We start from the raw sequence: 22,841 nt of genomic DNA on the forward strand, positions 1-22,841 counted from the left end.
AATAATAATAAATTAGAAATCAGCACGTATCTAGACATAGTCATTTGAGGTCAATAGAGATATGGGAGATACAGTGCTTGCTTAATATGTGTTTGATCCCCAGCATACAAAGTATAGATTATATTATCTGAGAAAAAAAATGTTAAAACGAATTTATTGGAAGATTTGGGTAGTCTGAAAAGATATCACTTACTTATATTCACATTTAGCTAACATTTAATGAGTACTAACCTAGTATCACAAAGTACTAACTCTGTATTTTTACATGGTTTGTCTCTCAAAGTCCTGTGACATAGCATTTGGGGCAGGAAAAGAGTAAAAAATGAGGTCTCTGGGGCCACTTAAAAATAACTGTTGGAGTGGGCGCCAGTGGCTCACACCTGTAATCCTAGCTATGCAGGAGGCTGAGATCTGAGGATCACGGTTCAAAGCCAGACCGTGCAGGAAAGTCTGTGAGACTCTTATCTCCAATTAACCACTAGAAAACCAGAAGTGGCATTGTAGTTCAAGTGGTAGAGCACTAGCATTGAGCTGAAGAGCTGAGGGACAGCACCCAGGCCCAGAGTTCAAGCCCCATGACCGACCAAAAAAAAACAAAAAAACAAAAAACAAAACTTTTCGGGCTGGGAAGTGGCTTAGTGGCAGAGTGCTTGCTTAGCAGGCACAAAGCCCTGGGTTAGATTCCTCAGTACCATATAAGCAGAAAAAAAAATGGAAGTGGAACAGTGGCTCAAGTGGTAGAGCACTAAGCACTAAAAGGCTCAGGAACGGAGCCCAAGACCTGAGTTCAAGCCCCAGTACCAGAAAAAAAATAATAATTATTGCTAGACAAAGTCTCAGACCAAACCATCTGCACATCTAAAATCAACTCTTGGATGTTTATGTTTAGACTTCATTCACAGACACACAAAAGTAACCCAGCACTGGAGTAAACTATTCCTAATGTGGAAGATAAATGGGTATCAAAGAAGATTGTATGCATAGATGAACACATCAAAATAAAACTCCCTTATACTTTTTTACTTAAATTGTGGAAAAGCAGAGCCTTTGTATGCCTTCCAAGGGGTATGAACCATCAAGTAAGCCATTTAATTCGTGGCTTTACAGAGTTTATTGTATTTTAATAAATAATACCACATATCACTGATTGGGAGACATATAATATTTTCTCCCAAACAATCTATACTAATAATGTTTAAACTAGAGAGTCCCAGGCAATGCGAAGAATGGAATGTATATTTGCTTTGGTTCTTTGCACAGTTTGGTATTACTGGCTAGATGGAAAGATACAAGAAAAGAAGTATGGACTTCTCACAAACTCCTCAAGTTAAAAGATGCGAAAATATTTTGTTACTTAATTAAAACCACATCCACTGCATGGTGCCTTTTACACTGTGGCACAAGATGAATAACTGTGAGTCACAGTGTGAAAAATAGACTTTTATAGGAATCCATACTAAAATGTTGCAGAGTGCAGCAAAGACTGGATTCTAAACTCTCTCTGTGGCAATGAAAGGAACACTTTGAGATTTGTTATTTTCTTGTTGTTTTTATGAGCAACTGGAATTAATCCCACCAAGCCCACCGATTTCTCCATAGCTTCAGAGAACTGCTCCAGAGACATTGTTATTTACTACCACAATGGTAATACTTTTCAGTGTAGTTTTCAAAATGTGTGGAAAAAGACACGAGTTATCTAGAGGTGAAGCAACAAGACAATTTTGGAGTATAATAGTGTAACTTAACTTTCCACAGCCATGTTAACAAATATAACACTTGCTTAGAGAGAAGGCTAAGGAAAGCAAGTGGACATTCTGGGGACCAAGAAGTTATGTCATTTATTATTCAACTTTTCTTTCCTTCCGTGTGTGTGTGTGTGTGTGTGTGTGTGTGTGTGTGTGTGTGTGTGTGTGTGTGTGTGTGTGTGTGTGTGTGTGTGTGTGTGTGTGTGTGTGTGTGTGTGTGTGTGTGTGTGTGTGTGTGTGTGTGTGTGTGTGTGTGTGTGTGTGTGTGTGTGTGTGTGTGTGTGTGTGTGTGCATGCACGTGCATACTGGAGTTTGAACCCAGAACCTTGTCCTCTCACATGTTTGTTTGTTTGCTCAAGGCTGGCACTCTACCACTTGAGTCACACCTCCACATTCAGCTTTTGGGTATAATGAACTTTTCTGCATAGGCTAGCTTTGAACCACAATCTTCAAACCTCAACCTCCAGAGGGGCTAGGATTACAGACATGAACCACTGGTACCTGGCTACAACTTGTCTTAAGATAAACTCTGATAATAAAAAGTTATTAGCTCAACCTGAATTGCTTTTACTCCATCTTGTGGCCCAGGTATCTATTAACAGGCAGCAATATTTCTGTCTATACTGCTAAGTTGATCTACTTTTGTAAAGCATGAAACAGATTTACAAAATTAAGGGACTTCAAATCAAACTTTACTATGACAGGTCTTTTATGTCAGAAACTAAATCTTAGGTATTAAGACTTTACAGCTGCATGAGATTCTCAAGTAATAGAGGACCTGCCTGAGGCCTTGGGTTCCAATCCTTGTACCAGAAAACAAAAATCCTAAAAGAAATATTTGTTTCTATGAAAGGGATATTGAATATAGTGAAGTAACTGTCATAATTCTTCAACTTGTTGATATAGAGAGATGGGAACAAATTTATGTATTTTTATAATTCTTTTCATTGAGGATATCTTAAAGATCTTTTTTTTGTCAGAGATGGAGCTTGAACTCAGGGTCTGGGTGCTGTCCCTGAGCTTTTCTGCTCAAGGTTAATTCTCTACCACTTTGAGCCACAGGGTCATTTCTGGTTTTCTGGTGGTACACTGGAGATAAGAATCTCATAGACTTTCCTGCCTGGGCTGGCTATAACCATGATCCTCAGATCTCATCTCTTGAGTAGCTACAATTATAAGTATGAGTCAGCAGTGCCCAGCTCTTAAAGATTTTATATTAAATAAACCAGCAAGTCTATAGGGAATTTAGTCATTTCAATTTTTTTAAACTGTCGTTAAAGTAGTTGTACATAGGAGTTGCCAATCAACAAAGTAGTTTATGATATTTTCAATACAAGATATAACTAATCATTTCAGTGGCCCTAATTCACTGTGATTTATTAAGTTTCTCTTGAGTAAAATATAGTCCATAGCTCAAGGAGATAAAATAGATTTCTTCCATCTAATTTTGACGATAGCTCTCAGGATGTTAAAGCTAGAATGTCATAGGTATTATTCTAGGTCAACTAGCAAAAAGCAGTGAGTGATCTTTCACCTTTAATTCACGACTATTGTTAAACACCTAAAATGTGCAATGTGCTTTTGTGCAATGAACTATATCTATGTAAAATAGACATCCAAAGTGACTGACTATGGCATATAAGTAATAGAACAAAGATTATCTCTGGGCATATAGTTCCTAGATGGAACATACACTCCTAAGTTGTGATGTGCAAATAAGCCCCAAACTGACTCCAAAAGAGGATAACATGTTTCCTTGTTGACAAGAGACACACAGATTATAAATGTGTCCTCACTTCAAACACTAAAGAAAAATAGAAGCTTTCTTCAAAAAAGAAAGGAGAAAAAAAATCCTACCCTAGAGCCTTGGGAATATGTCCAAATTAATCAGGGAAGTCATTTACCGATTTGTGTTTCTGAGAGCCGATGGCTTCACGTTAACAACGTCCAAATCTTGACTGTTTAAAAGAAAAGCGGAAAGTTTGGATTAGTCATGTTTAGGGGTATTGTGCTAAGTCAATAAACCAACAGTGTAAATTTTATTCATCCAGGGGCAATGTACAGATGAAAATATTAACTCACTGCTTTCATTTTATTACCTCTGATTGCTTTTAATTGCTTCAGGATTCACTTTGATGAGGTTATCCAGATCTTGGTTTCTATTTTAAATTTTTTAAAAAAAGATTTGAGTTATAAATCTGCATGAAATAATAATAAAGCAACATATCCTTCCTGACCAAAGCACATTAAAAAATAGTGTTATTACCTTTGGTTGTTTGTGAGAATTTCATGATTCACTTTGATGAGCTTATCAAGATCTTGGTCTCTTTAAGGGGAAACACATATTAAAGTAGCTGGGGTTAAAGATAATAGGTTTGAGTTCATTATAAATAGGAAAACAAGATTAAACTGTGAGACATTGTTTTGCTACAGAATAGCCATAATATACGTTTCTAACTAATTTAGAAGGGAAGAAAATATACTGTAAGCAAAGAAAATTTATTCTGATTTCACACATTTTATTACTAAAACCATCTACAATGGCATGGGGGTTAGTGCTCAACTTATTCATTACAAAGAGTAATTAACAGTTTTTCCCTCTGGATTGTCCAAATATTATGAAGATAGAAACTGATTTTCGAGTCCTTAACACTTTCCCAAATTGTGTACTGATTATATTGTTATATATTTATAAAATACTAATTATATATTTTTTTGGGGGGGTCCGGTCATGGGGCCTGAATTCTGGGCCTGGGCACTGTCCCTCAGCTCTTCAGCTGAAGGCTAGCACTCTACCACTTGAGCCACAGCACCATTTCCGGCTTTTTTTCTTTTTGCTCATGTGGTGCTGAGGAATCGAACCCAGGTCCTCAGGCAAGCAAGGCAAGCGCTCTACCACTGAGCCACCTTCCCAGCCTCACTGATTATATTTTTTAAAGTTCTAAATCTGGAATTATTCTTAATAAAAGGAGTTGTATTTCACCAAAGTTGTGACGTTCCTTTACGACACCCGATAGCTGAATTTAACACAGAGGGCAAGATAGACATATACTCCCAAAAGTGTGTTCTTCCATGCAAAGCCCTACCAGTTTCTTTTCTAGTAACAGAATAGTGTGTTTACCCATATCGTTGTTCTCATTTACTGCCTCAGTATAACTCAGGTTTTAAGGACTAGAAGGTGGTGATTTTTTTTAAAGTAGCCTTCTGAGTTGCCCATTTACTATTACTATTACTATACTATTGTTATTTACTACTACTACTGTTGTTGTTGCTATTAAGTAGTACTGGTGTTTAAACTCAGTGCCTTATCTTACATTTGCTAAGTAGCTGCTCTACCCTCTACCACCAAGCCATTTCAACATCCTTTTCTTGCGTAGGTTATTTTTGAGACAAGGTCTTGCTTTTTGCCTGGGCCGCCGTAGACTGCTTTCCCATCTGGCTGGATAATGTGAAGCTGGGATGGAAGGTATGTACCGCTCTGCCCGGCCATTTGCCCAGATAAAGTCTCCTGAAGCTGGGATGGAAGGTACGTACCGCTCTGCCCGGCCATTTGTCCAGATAAAGTCTGCTGAACTATTTGGCCCAGGTTGGCCTCAGACTACAATCGTCTCATACCCACCTCCCAAGCAGCTAGATGAAAGGCTTGAATTACCATGCCCAGCTAGTTTATGGTTATTATTAACACATTGGCACAATCAATATGTTTCACGGTGACATTTCATAAATGCATATATCCTAACTTAATCATGTCTACTCCTCTGCTTCCATCTCATACCCTCTTTCCTCTCCCCTTTTCCTCCAATCCCCTTTCCCTTCCCTAATAAGATTCTTCTACTTTCAAGTCATATTTTTTTGTTTCCCCATATGAAAGAAAATATGTGGTTGTCTTTCCTGTGTCAAGTATAGTGCTTGACTTTTCATTCTTCTTTGTGGCTAAATAATAGCCCATTGTATACAGACCATTTCTCCTTCATCTACTCTTCTGTAAATGAACATCTAGGCTGTTCCATGATTGGGCTATTGTGAACAAAGCAGTAACAAACATGAGTGTGCAGATATCTCAACTGTAAGCTGAGCTTGATTTCCTTGGAACTATATTCACAAGTGGGTGATACAGTAGGATCACATGATAGTGATACTTTTTGTATGGTGCTCTGTCACTTTTTTTTTTTTAAAGAACTTTCATACAGATTTCTATAGCGGCTGTACTAATTTACATTCCCACTAACAGTGTATCAGGGTTCCTTTTCTCCTGTATCCTCTCCAGAATGTGTAGGCTATGTAATTTGTCTCCATGGAGTCAAAGCAAATACATTGAGTTTGGTGTTTAAAAGCACATGAATATGATATTTAAATTTTATGTAGGGAAAAATGCAACATCTTTTCCTACTCAAATGATTCCTTGGGACTTCATTAGAATAGTTCAGTCTTATTTCCACGGAGGCTACAAAGTCACATTGGTGCATCATCTTCCGCTGAGGAATTCTTTAAGTGACTCTGTGAGAATATTACAGGACACACCCGCACTGTCCCACACTAGCTGTGATGCTCTCTTAGAGACTCCAATGTTTTCAGATATTTCATTAACTTTCATGTCTTGGAAGATTAATAAACATATGAGTGCCGATGTAAAGACCAGAGTGGGATTGTGAGCTGGAAGACCTCACATAAGCCTGAGATTCTCAGTGCGCAAATGAAGAACTTGGAGCAGATCATCTTTAGGAGTCTGTCTATCTCTAATATCTACCCAGGACATTATCAAATGAATTTTATTGCCTTTAGTGTCTTTTATTTCTTTTTAGATGCAACATACTGGCAATACATCCTATATTCAGCAAGCAGTATATGAGTGTTCCAAAATGTAATATATTAAATTGACAACCTATTATTGTCTTGGAGTAATATCTTTGTGCCCTTGGTACATAATTAGCTTTAATCTATGTTAATTGCCTGCTGTTAATAAGATTCAGAATGACTACTGAATTCTCTTTTTGGCGTTCACAGACTATAATTATACCTAATGTGCAACTAATGATACCTAGTCATAAGCTGGAAACTCAGTAGGTGCTCAGTAATTACTCACTGCCTAAGAGATCACAGAGCTCCGGTCAGTCTTCCACTAATTATCTCTGTGACCCTGGTCAAATCACTTAACCTTTCTGAGTCCTAATGTTCTCTTCTACCAAAGGAAGAGGTTCAACTAGAACAGTGGTTTGTAAAATGGTCCCAATCCATCTTTCTTCCATCTCTAAAGCCTTATGATCTTTTTTTTTATTCATTGAAGATTCGGCAATGGTTTTTATTCAGGAGTGTTAGTGAGAATTGTACTTTATTTCATTTTATTTTGTTTTTGCCTATACTGGGCCTTGACCTCAGGGTCTAAGCACTATCCCTTGGCTTTTTCCCTCAAAGGAGGTGCTCTACCACTTGAACCACAGCTCCACTTTTGGCTTTTTGGTAGTTAATTAAAGATAAGAGTCTCCTGACATTTCCTGGCTTCAAACCGTGATTCTCAGATCTCAGCTTCTTGAGTAGCTAGGATATACAGCCATGAGCCACTGGCACCTGGCATAAGCTTTATTATCTTTATTGGCACCAAGAAAACATAAAAATGGAAATAATGAAAACATTACCAAGATTTTATTTTTAAAAAAATATAGAAATGGTAGATACAGTAATACATAAGGATATAAATTGTTTTATACAGCCCAGAGACAAAAAGTGAATTTCATTTCTGTAAGAATACTACTTCAAATTTTTTTCAAATTTTAGGACCATATTCTTTTGTGGGAGCACAAATTCTTTATACAATGGACCTCATGAAGTTCTCTCTGTCTGAAAATACTCTTTTACAAGCAAGTGAATGCAATGCTAATGAGTCTAATGGATATAAGTCTATTTTAAAACATTAATAAATATTAATTCCAGATACAAAAGCATTCATATCAATGTCACACAAACAAAGCAAGCATGAACAACTTGTGCACAGACATGTCCCTTCTGCCCCCTTCTCTAGTCCCTTCCTTCAGCGGTTTTGCTTGGGCTAAGAAAAGTGAAGGTTTTCCACTATTTCTCACTTTTACTTACTGTTAACAAATAGTGTAGTTAACATCTAGGTTTCTAGGGACATATAAAAACTATGATGATCATTCAAGTTCTACATTCATATGCATGCTATGTTTAGTTAGGGAGAAGGAAAAACAAGCAAATAAATAATATTCTTCTCTTACCGAGCAGTGTTCTTGACAGCTTTGGGGCTTACATTAAGAAGTTCACCAAGCTTCTGGTCTCTGATAAAATAAAATAAAACCCAGTCAAAATCAACAGGAATTGCCAGTTTTCAAGACTGGCCTAATTTTGACAGTTACAAATTACTGAATAGGAGCTAGAATAAAAATGAGTAAGACTACTGTATTTCTACTTTATATCCATTAATTGCCTTTTGTTTTGTTTTCTTTTTGAGACAAGTTCTCATTATGTGTCCTAGGCTGGCCATGAATTTGTAACCCTCCTGCATCAGTTTCCAGAGGGCTAGAGATACAGGCTTGCCCAGCTTAAATAATATTGTTAACCTTCAAAACCACTGAGGTAGATTATTACCATTTCATTGAAAGACATTGAGCTTCAGAAAAATTAAAACACTTCCAGCAGCAAGATACCTAAGAAGTGACTGAGAGTGAACCAAGATTAAAACCAGAACACCTGTCCTGCAAATCCCACGCCTCTTCTCTTTCACGTACTTCTGCTGTCTTAAGTTCACAATAATTCCTTCCCTGCACACTACTTTTCACCATAAATCGTCATAATCATTTTTGAGATAACAGAGTTTCTTTGCCATGCCTTTAGTGATTCTTGCTCTAGTATGTAATACACCATAATGTCTCAAGAACAGAAACAAATCAATAGCTTGCAAAAAATATTCTAGTCAGGTATAAAAATGTTATGTGGCTGGTTTTCTCGCAAGTCATTTCAAAATGAACCCCAAAGTTTATGACAGAGAAATGAGCAAATATTCTTTGGTTCATTTAGTTTTATACACATGTAAATTTTTAATATTTTAGTTGTTATTATAAAGGTGTACAGAGGTGTTACAGTTACCTAAGTCAGGGAAAAAGTACATTTCTTTTTGGACAATGTCATCACTTCCCCAATTCTCTCCCAATTTTTTCCTCCTGTCTCTACCCACAAGTTGTGTAGTTCATTTTCAACATAATATCTAGTGAGTATCACAGCTGCATTTGTTCATCCTGTCCCTCCATTTCTTTTTTTCTTTTTTTTGGGGGGGGGATCTGGTCTTGGGGCCTGAACTCTGGGCCTGGGCGCTGTCCCTCAGCTCTTCAGCTCAAAGCTAGTGCTCTACCACTTGAGCCACAGCGCCACTTGGGGCTTTTTTCTTTTTTGCTTATGTGGTGCTGAGGAATCAAACCCAGGGCCTCATGCATGCGAGACAAGCACTCTAAAACTGAGCCACCTTCCCAGCCCTTGTCCCTCCATTTCTGTGCCCCACTACTTGCCTTCCCAAAGACAGCTAAATGAATAAACAAGACAAAAAGAAAACAAAAACATGAAAGTGGCTCTGTGGCTCAAGTGGTAGAGAGCTAGCCTTGAGCTGAAGTGCCCAGGCCTAGAGTTCAAACCCCACGACTGACAAAAAAAAAAAAAAGGAAAACAAAAACAACAACCAAGAAAAAAAAATCTCGTTTTACACCTTTAGCTTATTAACTACATTTTTAATGTGTCAAAAGAATATTCTGAAGTAGTAATTACATAGACTTAGCTTCAAAAATATCACTTTAAAACAATATAATGAAATAAATAGGAGCAATAATAAAATCTATCTCTTGTTATTATAGATCAATAAGTCAACATGTTCTCATTTTTATGTCCCCTTTCAAAGTGCCCTAAGCAAAATAATCTTATGCTTTATATATAAATTGGAGAATTGTTCAAGATCAACAGCAATCTCAACAAACATACCTTTCATTTGCTGAAGGAGTTGCTTTGATATAATTGTCCTGGTCTTGGTTCCTAAAAATAATGTTTTAAGTTTCAATAGCTGACAAAAGCAATTAAAATCAATCATTATTTCTATTTTTCATACTAGATTGAATCATACAACTGTTGCTAATTTAAAAGTCCATCATCAAGCCTTCTATCAATAGTTTGTGCTTGCAATCCTAGCTACTCTGGAGGCTGCAGTCAGAGATCTCAGTTTGAAGCCAGCCCAGACAGACAAATCCTCAAAACTCTTATCTTTAATTAACCAGCAAAAAGTCAAAACTAGTAGCATCACTCAAGTGGTAGAGTGCCAGCCATAAAAAAGATGTGAAGTCCTAAATATAAGCCCTTACTGTGCGTGCACACATATACATGTGCATGTGCACGTGCACACACACACACACACACACACATAAACACACACACACACAAACTCTATCATCTCTCTTCCATAATGGCACAGCCAGAGAGACCCAAGAAAGGGCCTTAACACTGAGTTTCTGTTGGGTTACACATCTCATCATATTTTTAAAGGTGAATACAAAAGAAGGGAAAGAAGTATCTCATAAATCTTACCCTTGATCAGTTGTATTTGTTTCAGGAGCCACTCTGATGAGGTTTTCAAGACTTTGGCACCTTAAAAGTATGGAAGCAATGACCAAGTCAATGGTACATTTACATCAAATGCTGGAAAATACAAGTGGACACTGACAAATATTTTCATAAAATGTTTACTAAAACAGAGGTTATCTATAAAAGTTGAAATTTTCTTATTTATATATGTATATGTATATATATGTGTGTGTACATATTCCTTATGTGTCTATATTTGTATATACACACATACATATTTCCACACAACATATACACTTATATGTATATGATATAAATCAAAATTGTGTTGGGATAATGAATAATAACTAATGTTTTAGAATACTTTTCACTTTAAATGTGCTAGGCACAGTTATAAATTGTTGATGAGATTTATCTCATTGAATCACCATGAAATCCTTTGATATAAGAAGCATCACAGTCCCAACTTCATGGAAGGAAAAATGAAGACACAGAAGGAGTAAACATTCTTCTAAGTGGTACAGTGGCAGGGGTAGACTTTAAAGCAAGTCAATCTAGTTCTAAAAAGTTGTGCTTTACCATGACACCAACGATTTTATTGGAATTTAGAAACTGCATTGGCATCAGAAGTATTCTGATATTAGCCAGCTTCATTTTCTCATTCTGAAGAGGAAAAGCAGAACAAAACAGAAGTGGCTAGTCCCAAGATCACACAAGAACCAGGGACAGAGCCAGGCCGAGGCCCACATCCACGGGCTCCATTCTAGTGCTCTTTCTCTTGTACCATGTCATTCTGTGAGAAAGAAAGAGAGAGAGAAGGAGAGAGAGAGAAAGAATAAAATATTCTCTTCATCCTGGAAAGACAACTGTGGACTTAAGTGGTGAAATGGCACCTTCATTATGTTTATGTCAGAAATCAGTTAACCAAAACATTTCAGATATGGGATAGTCAGGGTATATAGCTTTTCCTTGATGCTAGATAGCTCAGTTCAGCAGCAGGAATTGGAAAGTGGTTATTCAGTTATATTAAGCATCCACACCAAGAAATGAAAGAGAAGAGTTTATAAAATCTTACCCTTGCATTCTTTTTCCTGTTGTTGGGCTCACTTTGATGAGGTTATTACGGTCTTTTGAACTTTAAACATAAATAAATAAACAAACAAACAAATAAATAAATAAATAGTCATTTGGCCATTTTGATCAAAAGATATATGCTCTCAAGGTGAATTTTCCTCTTAAGTTTTGTTAGTAAAATACCGTGAATTAAAAGAATCTTCCTATGTATTCTAATTCTGCAGATAAAACAAAAGTATGCTTTGTTAATCATTTCCATTTGTAGTACCTTTTTGTTTTAAAGAGATTTTACATCTATCCCAAACACAGAATAAACATTATGGTCCTCATTTTGTAACTAAAGAAGCTGCTTCTGCTTCTAGTTCAAGGAACTTGCTCAAAGACTCCCCACTGCCAAGTAATGAGATTCAGTCTTTCTGGTTCCAATCCAAAGGTTTTTCAACTCATCCTTTTGTATGAGTGCCATAAATTGGGAAGAACATGATAGAAGAGAGAAAATACACAGTCCTTACTCTTGGTTGTTTCTATTTATTTTAGGGGCCACTTTGATCAGATTTTCGAGGCTCTGACCTCTTTAAAACATTAATGAAATGGTAAGGTTAATGGCAGAATCTCAATAAGTAAAATATCTGTTAAAATTCAGAAACACTTTAAGCACTCATTGAAATCATGACAAAGAATTGAAGATTGTTAAAGGTGACTGTGAAAGTATATAGAAACTTATACATATCTGAACTTATTGAGACTCAGAGACACAATAATCTTGGAGTCAGCAGCCATGAACAAATTTTACTCTATGTTTTGATGCCTTTAAAGGTAAGCCTTTGCCAGATGCACAAATCATTTTTAATTGGTCTACATACTGGCCTTGTGAAACATTCTAGAATGTATACTCCAATAAATGTAGAACTTTAAAACCAACTTTGGAAAATCCATATTTTTTTGGCTTTTTTGGCAAGTTTTCTTTCAAAACTACATTTATATAAATTAATGTTTGTTAAAAATCCATGATATGGGAGGTGGGGCTCAAGTGTCAGAGTATGTGCCCAGCAAACATGTGGCCACAAGTTCAGTCCTCAGTAACACCACCTTACACATACAAACACACACACACACACACACACACACACACACACACACACACACACACACACACACACACACACACTCCATGATATGAAATCTGATTATCTATCTAATCCTAATATATCTACCTGTGTATTAGAAAACATCCTAACTAACTGTTTGGGCAACAACCAATGGGAAGATTAGAATCTTCAGAGCTCATGTGAAACATATTGACTATAATATAAAAGTCCATGCCACCACTGCAAACACTTCAGTACTTTACTGTTAGCCTGTCTGCTTCTGATCTTCATGGATATTGCTCTGTTACCCCTGTCTGCTTCTGATCTTCAGGGATTTTGCTCTACTTTCTTCATGTGCATGTTGTTTTCCACATACACAACAACTATTTCTCTGAACTACAGAGGATGCCACATGGCAAAAGGAGTCTCCACAAGAAGGGACATTTACACTTGTTCCACACTCGTGACCTGACCAAGAACAGATCAAGAAAGCCATGGAGGTTTCATCTATACAACATCAAAGCTACAGATATTTGTAGGCAACCAGATGTTGACCCAAGTTCTTTTGCTCATATCCAGATGTCTGAGGACATGATACCCGGGCTACAAGCAACAAATGTGCAGCATTTTTGCCATGTAAATAATGAAACAATCAACCCCATACAGACAACCCAGCTGCTACTCCAGTGTGGCACTGGAGTTTTGTCTAAATGAAGTCTAAAGAATTTGAATAGCAGGAACTCAGAAAAAAAATCTCAGGGGCTGGGAAGGTGGCTCAGTGGTAGAGCACTTGCCTTGCATGCATGAGGCCCTGGGTTCGATTCCTCAGCACCACATAAGCAAAAAGAAAAAAGCCAGAAGTGGCGCTGTGGCTCAAGTGGTAGAGTGCTAGCCTTGAGCTGAAGAGCTCAGGGACAGCACCCAGGCCCAGAGTTCAGGCCCCACGACTGGACCCCAGAAAAAAAAAATCTCAGGTTACTACTTCCAGATTTAAGTGTTCAAATAAATAAGAGTAGTAAGAATCTCTTCCTTCATTGGTAGTGGTTGTAGAATATGCTTTCATTATATTATTATCATGATTGTGGTTTCTTTAAACCTTAATTGAGGCTTACAATGGAGAAGTTTCTTTAACTGTATTTGGGGGGTGAGGATCTTTTCTTTTTAGGTTCTTGGGATGGAACCTAGGACTTGCTAGGCACTTGCTAGGAGAGTGCCACTGAGCTACATCCCAGCCCTAGAAGGTTCTTTACATTTCTTAGTTCATAAGTTAGCAAGTTAAAGTGAGGTAATTAGTGTGGTAATCTAAGTAATGTAATGGTGTAATAGAATATTTGAGTTTAACTGTGTGAAGAGTCACCTCACGGTGTATACATTTTTCAGTACTTCTACATTCTTTCAATCCCCAAGTTGGAAAGCCCAGTGGACTATAAACTAAGTTCTGCCTCACATGCTGGGATAGATGGCAGCAATACATTCCCAGGATTAGCCTGCATGGGGAGAAATAAACAGATGACTAAACATAAGCAAATGCCACACTTTCAGATAACAATATATGCTGTAAATTTAAACAAAAATAGTGCTTGGTGCCTCTGCTCTGGGGACAAGGAAAGGGTTGTGACTTAATTATATTCAGGAGTCATATATAACCTGTTTGAAAGGGGACAACATGAAGACAGAGTTTTCCAGGAGGAGGGAACAGCATATGCAGAAGCCCCAAAGATGACATAAAATAGGGGAGATACCAGTGGTAGGACTTTCTTGGGAAAATCACCAAACATTAGAATGTTATTCTATCTCAGGTGGAAAAACACTGATGCTTATTTATAAGGAAAGAAACATGATCTGACTTTATTTTTAAAAGAGATACAGAACTTTATTATGAATAGAAAAAGAGAAATCGCAACTACTATTTTGAAAAGTCCCCAGAAAGTTTATTCATACAAATATAAATACACACACATCACATGTAAGTTCCCACTCATACACACACAAAACTACACTATATACTATCAAACACAAAGCAGCACTTACATATGCAATTATGCACATGCACATCACATGCATATGTACAGTTGAACATTACGTTCATGTACACACAAGCACACATCTAGACGTGAACACATGCATGCTTAGACATATGTGCACATACTGTACACATAAAAGCAATTCTGCACATGCACACACAGGTATACACTCAAATCTATAATACATATAAAACCAGTGTCTCATGCCTATAATCCCAGCCACTCAAGAGGCTAAAATATGAGGATTGCAGTTTGAAGCCAGGAAAGTCCCTGTGACTCCTATCTTGAATATCACAGAAAAAGCCAGAAGTGATGCTGTGGTTCAACTGGTAGAGCACTAGCTTTGGGCAAAAGGGAGCTCAAGGACAGTGCCCAAGCCCAAGATGGGCAAAACAAACAGCAACAAAAAAAAAAAAACAATAGGTCATAATTTATGAATTATAAATTGGAAAGGAAAACAAGGATGTTTTTCCCCAGAAAGTCAAGGTAAACTAAAAATTAGTGCACTGAGCTACTAGGAAAATATAATTCACTTGAATTGTTATTGTGATGACTTGTGGGTAACACGTGCCAACCCTGAGAGTATTCTGATCCTTCTTTGCCAAGAGTAAACTGAGGGTTAAGCACATAGTTAGCAAGAACTACAATTTGCACCCAGGTCTTTCAGACCCCCTACTGACATTCAGAATTTCCGGTTACCATCCAGAATCACCCAGTAGTCAATGGGATCACACTTTGTCCTCTGCCTATTCATAAGACTGCTCAGGCCTCTAGTTCATTGGGTAGTTGTGTCCCAGCCATGCTCCACAGCCAAGTGCAGGACAGCATGGCACTGCACACATCTACTTTTAGCTAGCTGAGCCCTTGCTCTGCCAGCAGAGCCTACAGGCACTGGTGACACATTCTAGAATCAACAAATAATATCCCATACAAAGTTAGCTGAATGGAAAAGAGTTCAAGGGAAGCCACATGGAATGATTTGGTGCACTGTTTTCAGCAGCAAGCCAACAAGTTCAGTTTCAAAACTTTTTTCCATCTGTTTTAAAAGCAAGAAGACATAAGCTCTCCAGACTGGCTTGACAATCCATGGGTTAGGGAACTGTTTGAATCAAGTATGCTTTGTTGTTATATCTTTAAATATATAAACACTACACATAAATATACCACATACATATAGTTCACATACATGTACTTACAAAGGCACACAGTATTTGTTATACACACATGCACCTATTCACACACATGCACTTACACACATTACTTTTACACATATACTTATAGAGACACATACTGCTTATGCATACCCAGATAAACAACCTATCAATATAAGACTCATACTTCATACATAGGCATAAACACATTTCACTCGCACATACATGGAGAGAAATTATTTCAGCTCATTAGAGGTTAGTAAAAAGAAATCCCATTTAATTTCTTAATATTTCTGAACCACAAATTCCATCCAAGATTATAATGGAAGAGACCATTGGGCATCACTTATATAGAATTGCTTCATACAATGTGTTTGGAGAAAGGAGAATGGTTTTGGCTCACATCTCAATTTACTATCCTAAATATAAGTGCTCAGAATTCTAATGTGTTTATAAATGTCTGACAAAAGGCAGAAGAGAATTTTCAATGCCTTATCTCTAGATGTTTTTGTTTCAGAGTTCACTTTTATAAGTCCAGTGAGGTCTTGTTTTCTATGAATAAGGAAACAAATTTTAATGAACTAATTAAAGCATTAATCAAAAGAATAATGAAATGAAAAAATAAGAAGTGGTAAATAGCCAAGTTTTCTATGACACTGCAAATATTTGAAGTTCCAAGTGCAATTGGAAATTCTTCTATCTTGAGCTGACAACCACTTAAGGTTCTTTATTTGTTAACCAGAGACTAATCTTCTGTGCAAATCAACCTTACTCTGATAAACATCCTGTTAGAACACCCTAAACATGAAAATAATGTTAGGTGAAGTGTCACACTGAACACAAACTAAATATAATTTTTTTACTTATAATTGGCTAGTTGGGTTGAAAATAAGAAAAAATTAACAATAATTTACCAATATTAAAAATAAGGATAAGAAGAAAGCATGCCTTCATATAAACTCAAATATCCCTTGAGCCCAAATCTTTGTAATAGTAATTTCCCTCAGAATAAAGTCATGGTAAATAATAAAAAGCAATACAAATCTACCACATACAATAGGAAACCAAATAATTCATTTCTTGAGGGGAAGGGGGAACACATGCCATTTTGATAAAATTCACTGAGGGACCCAAGGTCACATAAGCTGAGTGACACCGAAGGGGGACAAAAGGAGTTGCTCCCATGGCAATGTAATTCCATACAAGAATTCAAGAGACAATGTAGTCTCCTTACAGCCCCCTCCACTCTTCCCCCAAGGACCTACCTACACCCGAGCTGCCTGCTGAGACCACCATCTTTAGACAGGTGACTTATGAGAGCCTTGATCAAGGCTCTTGCTTTCTTTCACTCATAGTTATCTTTGACATTCTGGAAATTTTCTCTGAAAATGCTATTGATTATGTTCCTTAGACCAGGAAATGGAACTCAGTAACTCATTCTAAAAATAAATCAAAACCCCAAATCTAAGAGAAAAGTCAACTCACTTGCAAATGTTTAGACAATTGAAAAAAAATGTGGTTTTTATGGGGAATAAGAAGGCATGGTAACTGTCCACCTCCATGCTAGTAAAATGACATTATGAAGCTAAAAAGCCAAATTTCCTATTCTCATGATCACTTACCAAAAAAAGCAGAATTAAGTATATTATTAAGACTTATCCAAAGAGAAAGCACAGAGGAACAAAGGGTGAACAAATGAAGCAACGGTACTCACTGGACACTATGTCAAAGATGAACTATCAAAATTGTGGGTGATGCTAGGAGGGGAAAACTGGGAGAGAGAGTGAGGGAAATGTACTCTTTACCTAACTTTTTAAACTGTAACTTCTCTGCACATCAACTTTATAAGAACAATTTAAAAAATTAGAAAAAAGAAAACTTACCCAGTGGTATTTCCATTTCCTTTAGGAGTGATTCTGATAATATTGTCAAGGTATTCACCTCTTTAAAAAAAAGTTCACATAAGTTTCAAAATATTCTCATACTATTAGATGCCTCCTTCATAGTCTATATTTTATTGGAGATTGATGTTAAATCGACTTTATAAATTAAAAAATCGACCTTATAAATAAAAATTGCCTAACAACAATATAGTTAAACTCTAGGAGTTTATTGAGCTATATATATGTGAGTATAAATTTACATAGAATATCTGTATGATTCAAAGTGAATATCAGGGCATCAGAGACTAGTGTGGCAAAGGAGAGGCCAACTTAAGGATGTGATGCCCTAGACACTACTGAGAAGATCACCAACACATCAGGGAGAAATAATCAAGATTCAGACACAAGCAAGCATTTCTCACCTTCTACTGCTCTTATCAGTCCTGGCATTCACTTTGACAACAGATTCAAGATCTCGGCTTCTTTAGGGAAAAAAAAAAAATCAGAGCTTTAAGTCAGGCAAGTTCTGGACAACTTTCTCTGATAGCTGTCTAAAAAAGAATATCCTTAAATGTGGTATCAGCAGTCTTCAGGGCCCCCGGGCACTGGTGGTTCACACCTGTAATCCTAGCTACTCAGGAGGCTGAGATCTGAGGATCAAAGTTCAAAGCCAGCCCAGACAGGAAAGTCTGTTAAACTCTAATCTCCTATAAACCACCAGAAAACCGGAAGTGGCGCTGTAGCTCAAGTGGTAGAGCACTAGCCTTGAGCTGAAGAGCTGAGGGACAGTGTTCAGGCCCAGAGTTCAAGCCCCACGACCGACAAAAAAAAAAAAAGAGGAAGTCTTCAGGGCCAAATGACCCCCAAAGACCTTTAATATTATTATTCTTATCTTTACTAATTTCCAAAGCAGTACTTGATTTAAACTGATCTAAGGGCACTTACAGAAGTTTCCCAACAGTCCTCTCACTTTGCAGTTATATGTCTTATACTTCTAATTCACATTAAAAATGGTTCATGTTTGAAATTTTAAGAAAAAAAAATCTAGCTAGTTTTCCTGCACCGGCTTCTCTACATTTCAAATATGTAGTCCTTTGGGAAAAACTTCCTTTATCTGTGGCAAAAAAAAAAAAAAAAAAAAGTCTAACACTCCGATTTAACAAGATGAGAGGAGCTAATCTGAAAGTTTACTTACCCTTTCTCATTTTCATCAGTCCATTGATTAACTTTATTAAGACTTCCAAAGCTTTTGTTTCTTTATGACATTGAGCAGGGGAAGAAAAGAGAGAGAGACAGACAGACAGACAGACAGACAGATTTAGTTGTGGCGTTTATCTGACTTTTCCTATTTTTCTAACACATCGGTGGAGCTCTCCAAACTGTTTCTAAATATATGTAAAATACACAGAACTACATAAAGAGAATTGATTGTTCTCTTTAAAAAATCATCTGCGCTACTTGGCAGGTTCACATTATAATATCATTGTTTTAACTAGCATCCTGCATTTGATTGCCAATACTTTTTATCATAAAGGCATTGTTAAGTTGAGAACAGATCTGTGTCAGGATGGACTTGAAAAGCTAGATTAGCATTCTGGGCACCAATAAATGATTTTTTTTAAATAGCTGTGACAATAAAAATAATGATCACTTTAGAAAGATAAATTTAATGACTAACCAAATACAAAGGAAGCGGCCAATACAGGGAAAAATAGTAGAGACCTCATAAATCCTAACCCTTCACTATTCTTGAGGATTCTGGGAATTATTTTTAATGAAATTGTCAAGAGTTTGGTTTAATCAACATGAAAAAATGTTATCAGTAATGAAAAGTCAGTTTTAAGTATTTTTCTATGTTTATCTCTTCAATGCTAATATTTCATTAACTAACCCACTTTATGATAAAAATAAATGATAGCATGGCTATTGATTGCAAAGTGTTTATAAATACAAGGTAAAAATGTATACTAGAAATATTACAAATTCCAACTGCTAAGTATCTTCTGTGTTCTGAAGTCTTCAGTGGTGAGTGGCTATGTTAATAGACTGGTGTCTAATAATTAATCAATTTAGTTCATGAACAAGCCTAATGTCCATAAAGTGAAGGCTCACTTTATGGAATAAAGAAACCAAAGTTAAGCCACTTGGCTAGTATCACTGAGAGCCAGCACTGTGATCACCTGGCCTCTCCTGACCCTGGCTCAAAGCCCTTTACACCAGCCTGCCTAAACCTGGCCCTGAATAAGTCTACCCCAGAAAACAGTAATAGACAGTCTTGGGCTGAAGCAGAGTGGGCTCTCTTTAGCAAATCTTACCTTTTGCCATCTTTGTCCCTTCTGGTATTCACATAAATGAGACTTTCAAGACTTTGGGCTCTGTAAACACAGGGGAAGAAAAGCCAGTAAAAATGCATATTGAAATAAAATTGTGTGGTCTCTTGAAAGGTCAGATACAATAAACATTCTCTATGAATTGCTCATTTACTCTTACTGAATGGGAGACCAGACGTCCTTCCAGGAAATTATGTCAGAACTAAATGTACAATGCCGGGAGCACTCGACCATCTGCTAGTGCTAGTGCATTTGAGTGGGAAAGAATGCAGCAGCACCCAGTAGCTAACAGCTGAAGGAGTAAGACAAACAATTTTCAAGTGCACTTACCTTTTTGCTGTTTGCTCTGCCTTTGCGCTTGCTCTGAAGAGACCATCAAGACCTTGATTTCTTTAAATACATTGATTATAATTTTCATCAGTAATAATAAAAGATGCCATATAAACAGATCACTTTTACACCTAACATAGTAAGCAGAAACTGAGAAAGACAACCCAAAGTTCTAAAATATTACTTGATTCCAAACACACTTGGCTTGTTCTGTCCAACGTTGGTATTCTACCACTTGAGCCACACCTCCACTTCTGACTTTTTGCTAGTTAATTAGCAGTAAGAGTCTTGTGGACTTCTCTAGCCAGGCTAGCTTTGAACCACCAATTCTCCAATCTCAGCCTCCTGAGTAGCTGGGATGACAGGTGTGATCCACCCACATTAAGGATCGTCAGTGACTCTTGATTTAAAACTTTCTCTCCTGGAAAAGCTACAGATTTAAGTGACCTGTCAGTAGTCAGTCGGGCTAATCACTATTGTCAGAACAGGATATGAAAAACATCTCATGAATCTCAGATTAATGAATTCATTTGACATTTTAAAAAATTTCCTCCTCCTACTTGGTCCCAGACTGATAGCTTGTTAGTATGCAAAGTATACTAATAGTAAGAGTGTACCAACTACAGAGAGATAGCTAAAATTCCCTAACACCCCCTCTGCTGCCATTATTCACATTTCTTAGCATATTTTAACTTTTGCAAGTATAAATGGTTCAAAATTAGAACATAATGTTTCCTAAGATTTCAGTGGGTTTTAAAATAAAGTATTCAATAATCAAACAGAACTCTGTGTATATACTGTAGTAATAATATCTCAAGAACAATCATTATTTATATGTAACTACCATAATAGAGTATGAAAATCAAAGACACCTTTGTATCATTACATTTCAATAAATATTCACACTAATGGTACAACAGTTATTTCCACCCCACCCTGCAAGATTAGAAAGATATTTTTTTACTAGATTGGCATATATATCTCCGCGTTCTATGATGGAAAAGCTATTTCCTAACATAGAATTAAGTAGTAAGAGAAAAATAGACATTTTGAAATCTTACCTATTTAAGCTTTTGTTCATTTTGATGAGATTATCCAATTCTTCGCTTTTGAAAGAAAATAATCTCATGTTAGTAAAGGTTGGCCCAGAGTCCAAAGACAGAGTCACCCTAAAATAAGTGCTCTGAAAGCTAGCACATCCCACTTTGACTATCTGTACAAAGCTTATGTATCCTTCAAGATAATCCTCAAACAAGGGAGAGTCCCCTTTCCTTATGACTTCTTATATTTGGAAAATATGCAGCACTGTAGGGGGAGTTTATTCCTTATATTCATATATGTATTATATATATAGTATATTATAACATATTATAATTATATTACATTATGAATATAAGGGATATCGTCATTATCCTATGAATTATAGCAATTTCATACTTGTCAAATGTTTTGTTGTCCCACAGACACACACCACTTAAAATTTAGGACTGTATTTTATATCACACCCTCTCCAGTCTGTAATATGATATCTTTAAATAGATGCTTGAATTAGTTTTTGTGATTCTGAAACTCAGGGCCCCACGCTTGCTAGGTGGCACTCTACCACTTAAGCCATGCCTCTGGCTTTTAACTAGTTATCTTGCAGATGGAGTCTTGCAAACTTTCCTGCCTAGGCTGTTCTCCAACTCTGGTCTTCCTTGCCTGAGCTTCCTGAGTAGCTAGAATTACAAATCTACCAGTACCCTGCTTAGTACACATTTTTAAATTGAATCAACAAATATAGGGTACATTGATTAATTATAGATTCAGTCTTTGAACAATGTCCTTGTATAGAAAATAGAAATTGGAAGACATTGGCTTATCTGTAAATCTGGCTTCTTTCTTAAATTCTACTACTACTTTATTCTAGGTCAGCTAAATTGGCTAGCCTGTTTCCATATTTGGGAACCCCAAGCACTTTTTGGCTGTTTGTTCTGGAGTAAATCTATTTAAGCCAAGCTTCTGAGTTGGGGAATTTCTCTTAAGCTACATGGACTCAGCTCTCTCCCCCACATAGGCAGCCAGGCGAGTGACGTGTTCCCCAAGGCTTTTGGCTGCTTCCTTCAGTTTGCTACCCACAGTGTCTTCCGAACTTTCTTTTCTCTCCCACCCACCTCATCTCCATTTTTCCTGCCTGCCTCCTTTAGTTTTTTCCATTCACAAATCTCAGTTCTTGCTGCTCTAGAATCACAGTTTCAGAGCTCACTCAAAGAATGTCCCTGAGCTGAGTCATCTCTGGTGTTGACCAGAAAGCCATAAAACCTGGAAAGTCAGCAGTTACACATCCAGGCTTCCAAGTCATTTATCAGGAAGCTTGGATCCATCCCAATCTAGGGGACACCACTTCTCATTGGGCAGTTGCCTTGGCTCTTAATGAGTTGCCTTTGTTGTGTGGACTCAATTTCCCCATCTGTAAAATGAGAATATCCATCTTAGTTATCTAGGAATATAGAGCACCTGGCATGATGCCTGGCAAGTCATTGATTGTGGCCAACTTAATAAATAGGACCTGGTCAATAATAAACTTTACATTGAAGACATGCTTGATATATATATCTATATATATAGATAGATAGATCTAGATATATTTATATATCTATATAGA

At 36.9% G+C, this 22,841-nt stretch overlaps 1 protein-coding gene across 2 annotated transcripts in view; it reads right to left on the reverse strand.

The window, feature by feature from the left end:
- The window catches only part of Scel (sciellin), a 90,329-nt gene that overhangs the window by 15,057 nt on the left and 52,431 nt on the right, over window positions 1–22,841 (reverse strand). For both annotated transcript variants that reach the window (XM_070001948.1, XM_070001946.1), the window contains 13 exons: window positions 21,259–21,303; window positions 20,198–20,257; window positions 19,853–19,912; window positions 18,733–18,792; window positions 17,960–18,019; window positions 17,538–17,597; window positions 11,393–11,452; window positions 10,321–10,380; window positions 9,724–9,774; window positions 7,977–8,036; window positions 4,013–4,072; window positions 3,846–3,905; window positions 3,651–3,704 (listed from right to left, as the gene is read on the reverse strand). In XM_070001948.1, coding sequence (XP_069858049.1) covers window positions 3,651–3,704; window positions 3,846–3,905; window positions 4,013–4,072; window positions 7,977–8,036; window positions 9,724–9,774; window positions 10,321–10,380; window positions 11,393–11,452; window positions 17,538–17,597; window positions 17,960–18,019; window positions 18,733–18,792; window positions 19,853–19,912; window positions 20,198–20,257; window positions 21,259–21,303 — 750 coding nt within the window. The remainder of the gene's footprint in view (window positions 1–3,650; window positions 3,705–3,845; window positions 3,906–4,012; window positions 4,073–7,976; window positions 8,037–9,723; window positions 9,775–10,320; window positions 10,381–11,392; window positions 11,453–17,537; window positions 17,598–17,959; window positions 18,020–18,732; window positions 18,793–19,852; window positions 19,913–20,197; window positions 20,258–21,258; window positions 21,304–22,841) is intronic.

The sequence above is a fragment of the Dipodomys merriami genome, unplaced genomic scaffold, assembly GCF_024711535.1.
Source record: "Dipodomys merriami isolate MVZ:Mamm:240054 unplaced genomic scaffold, mDipMer1.0.p SCAF_6, whole genome shotgun sequence".
NCBI classification, from domain to species: Eukaryota; Metazoa; Chordata; class Mammalia; order Rodentia; family Heteromyidae; genus Dipodomys; species Dipodomys merriami.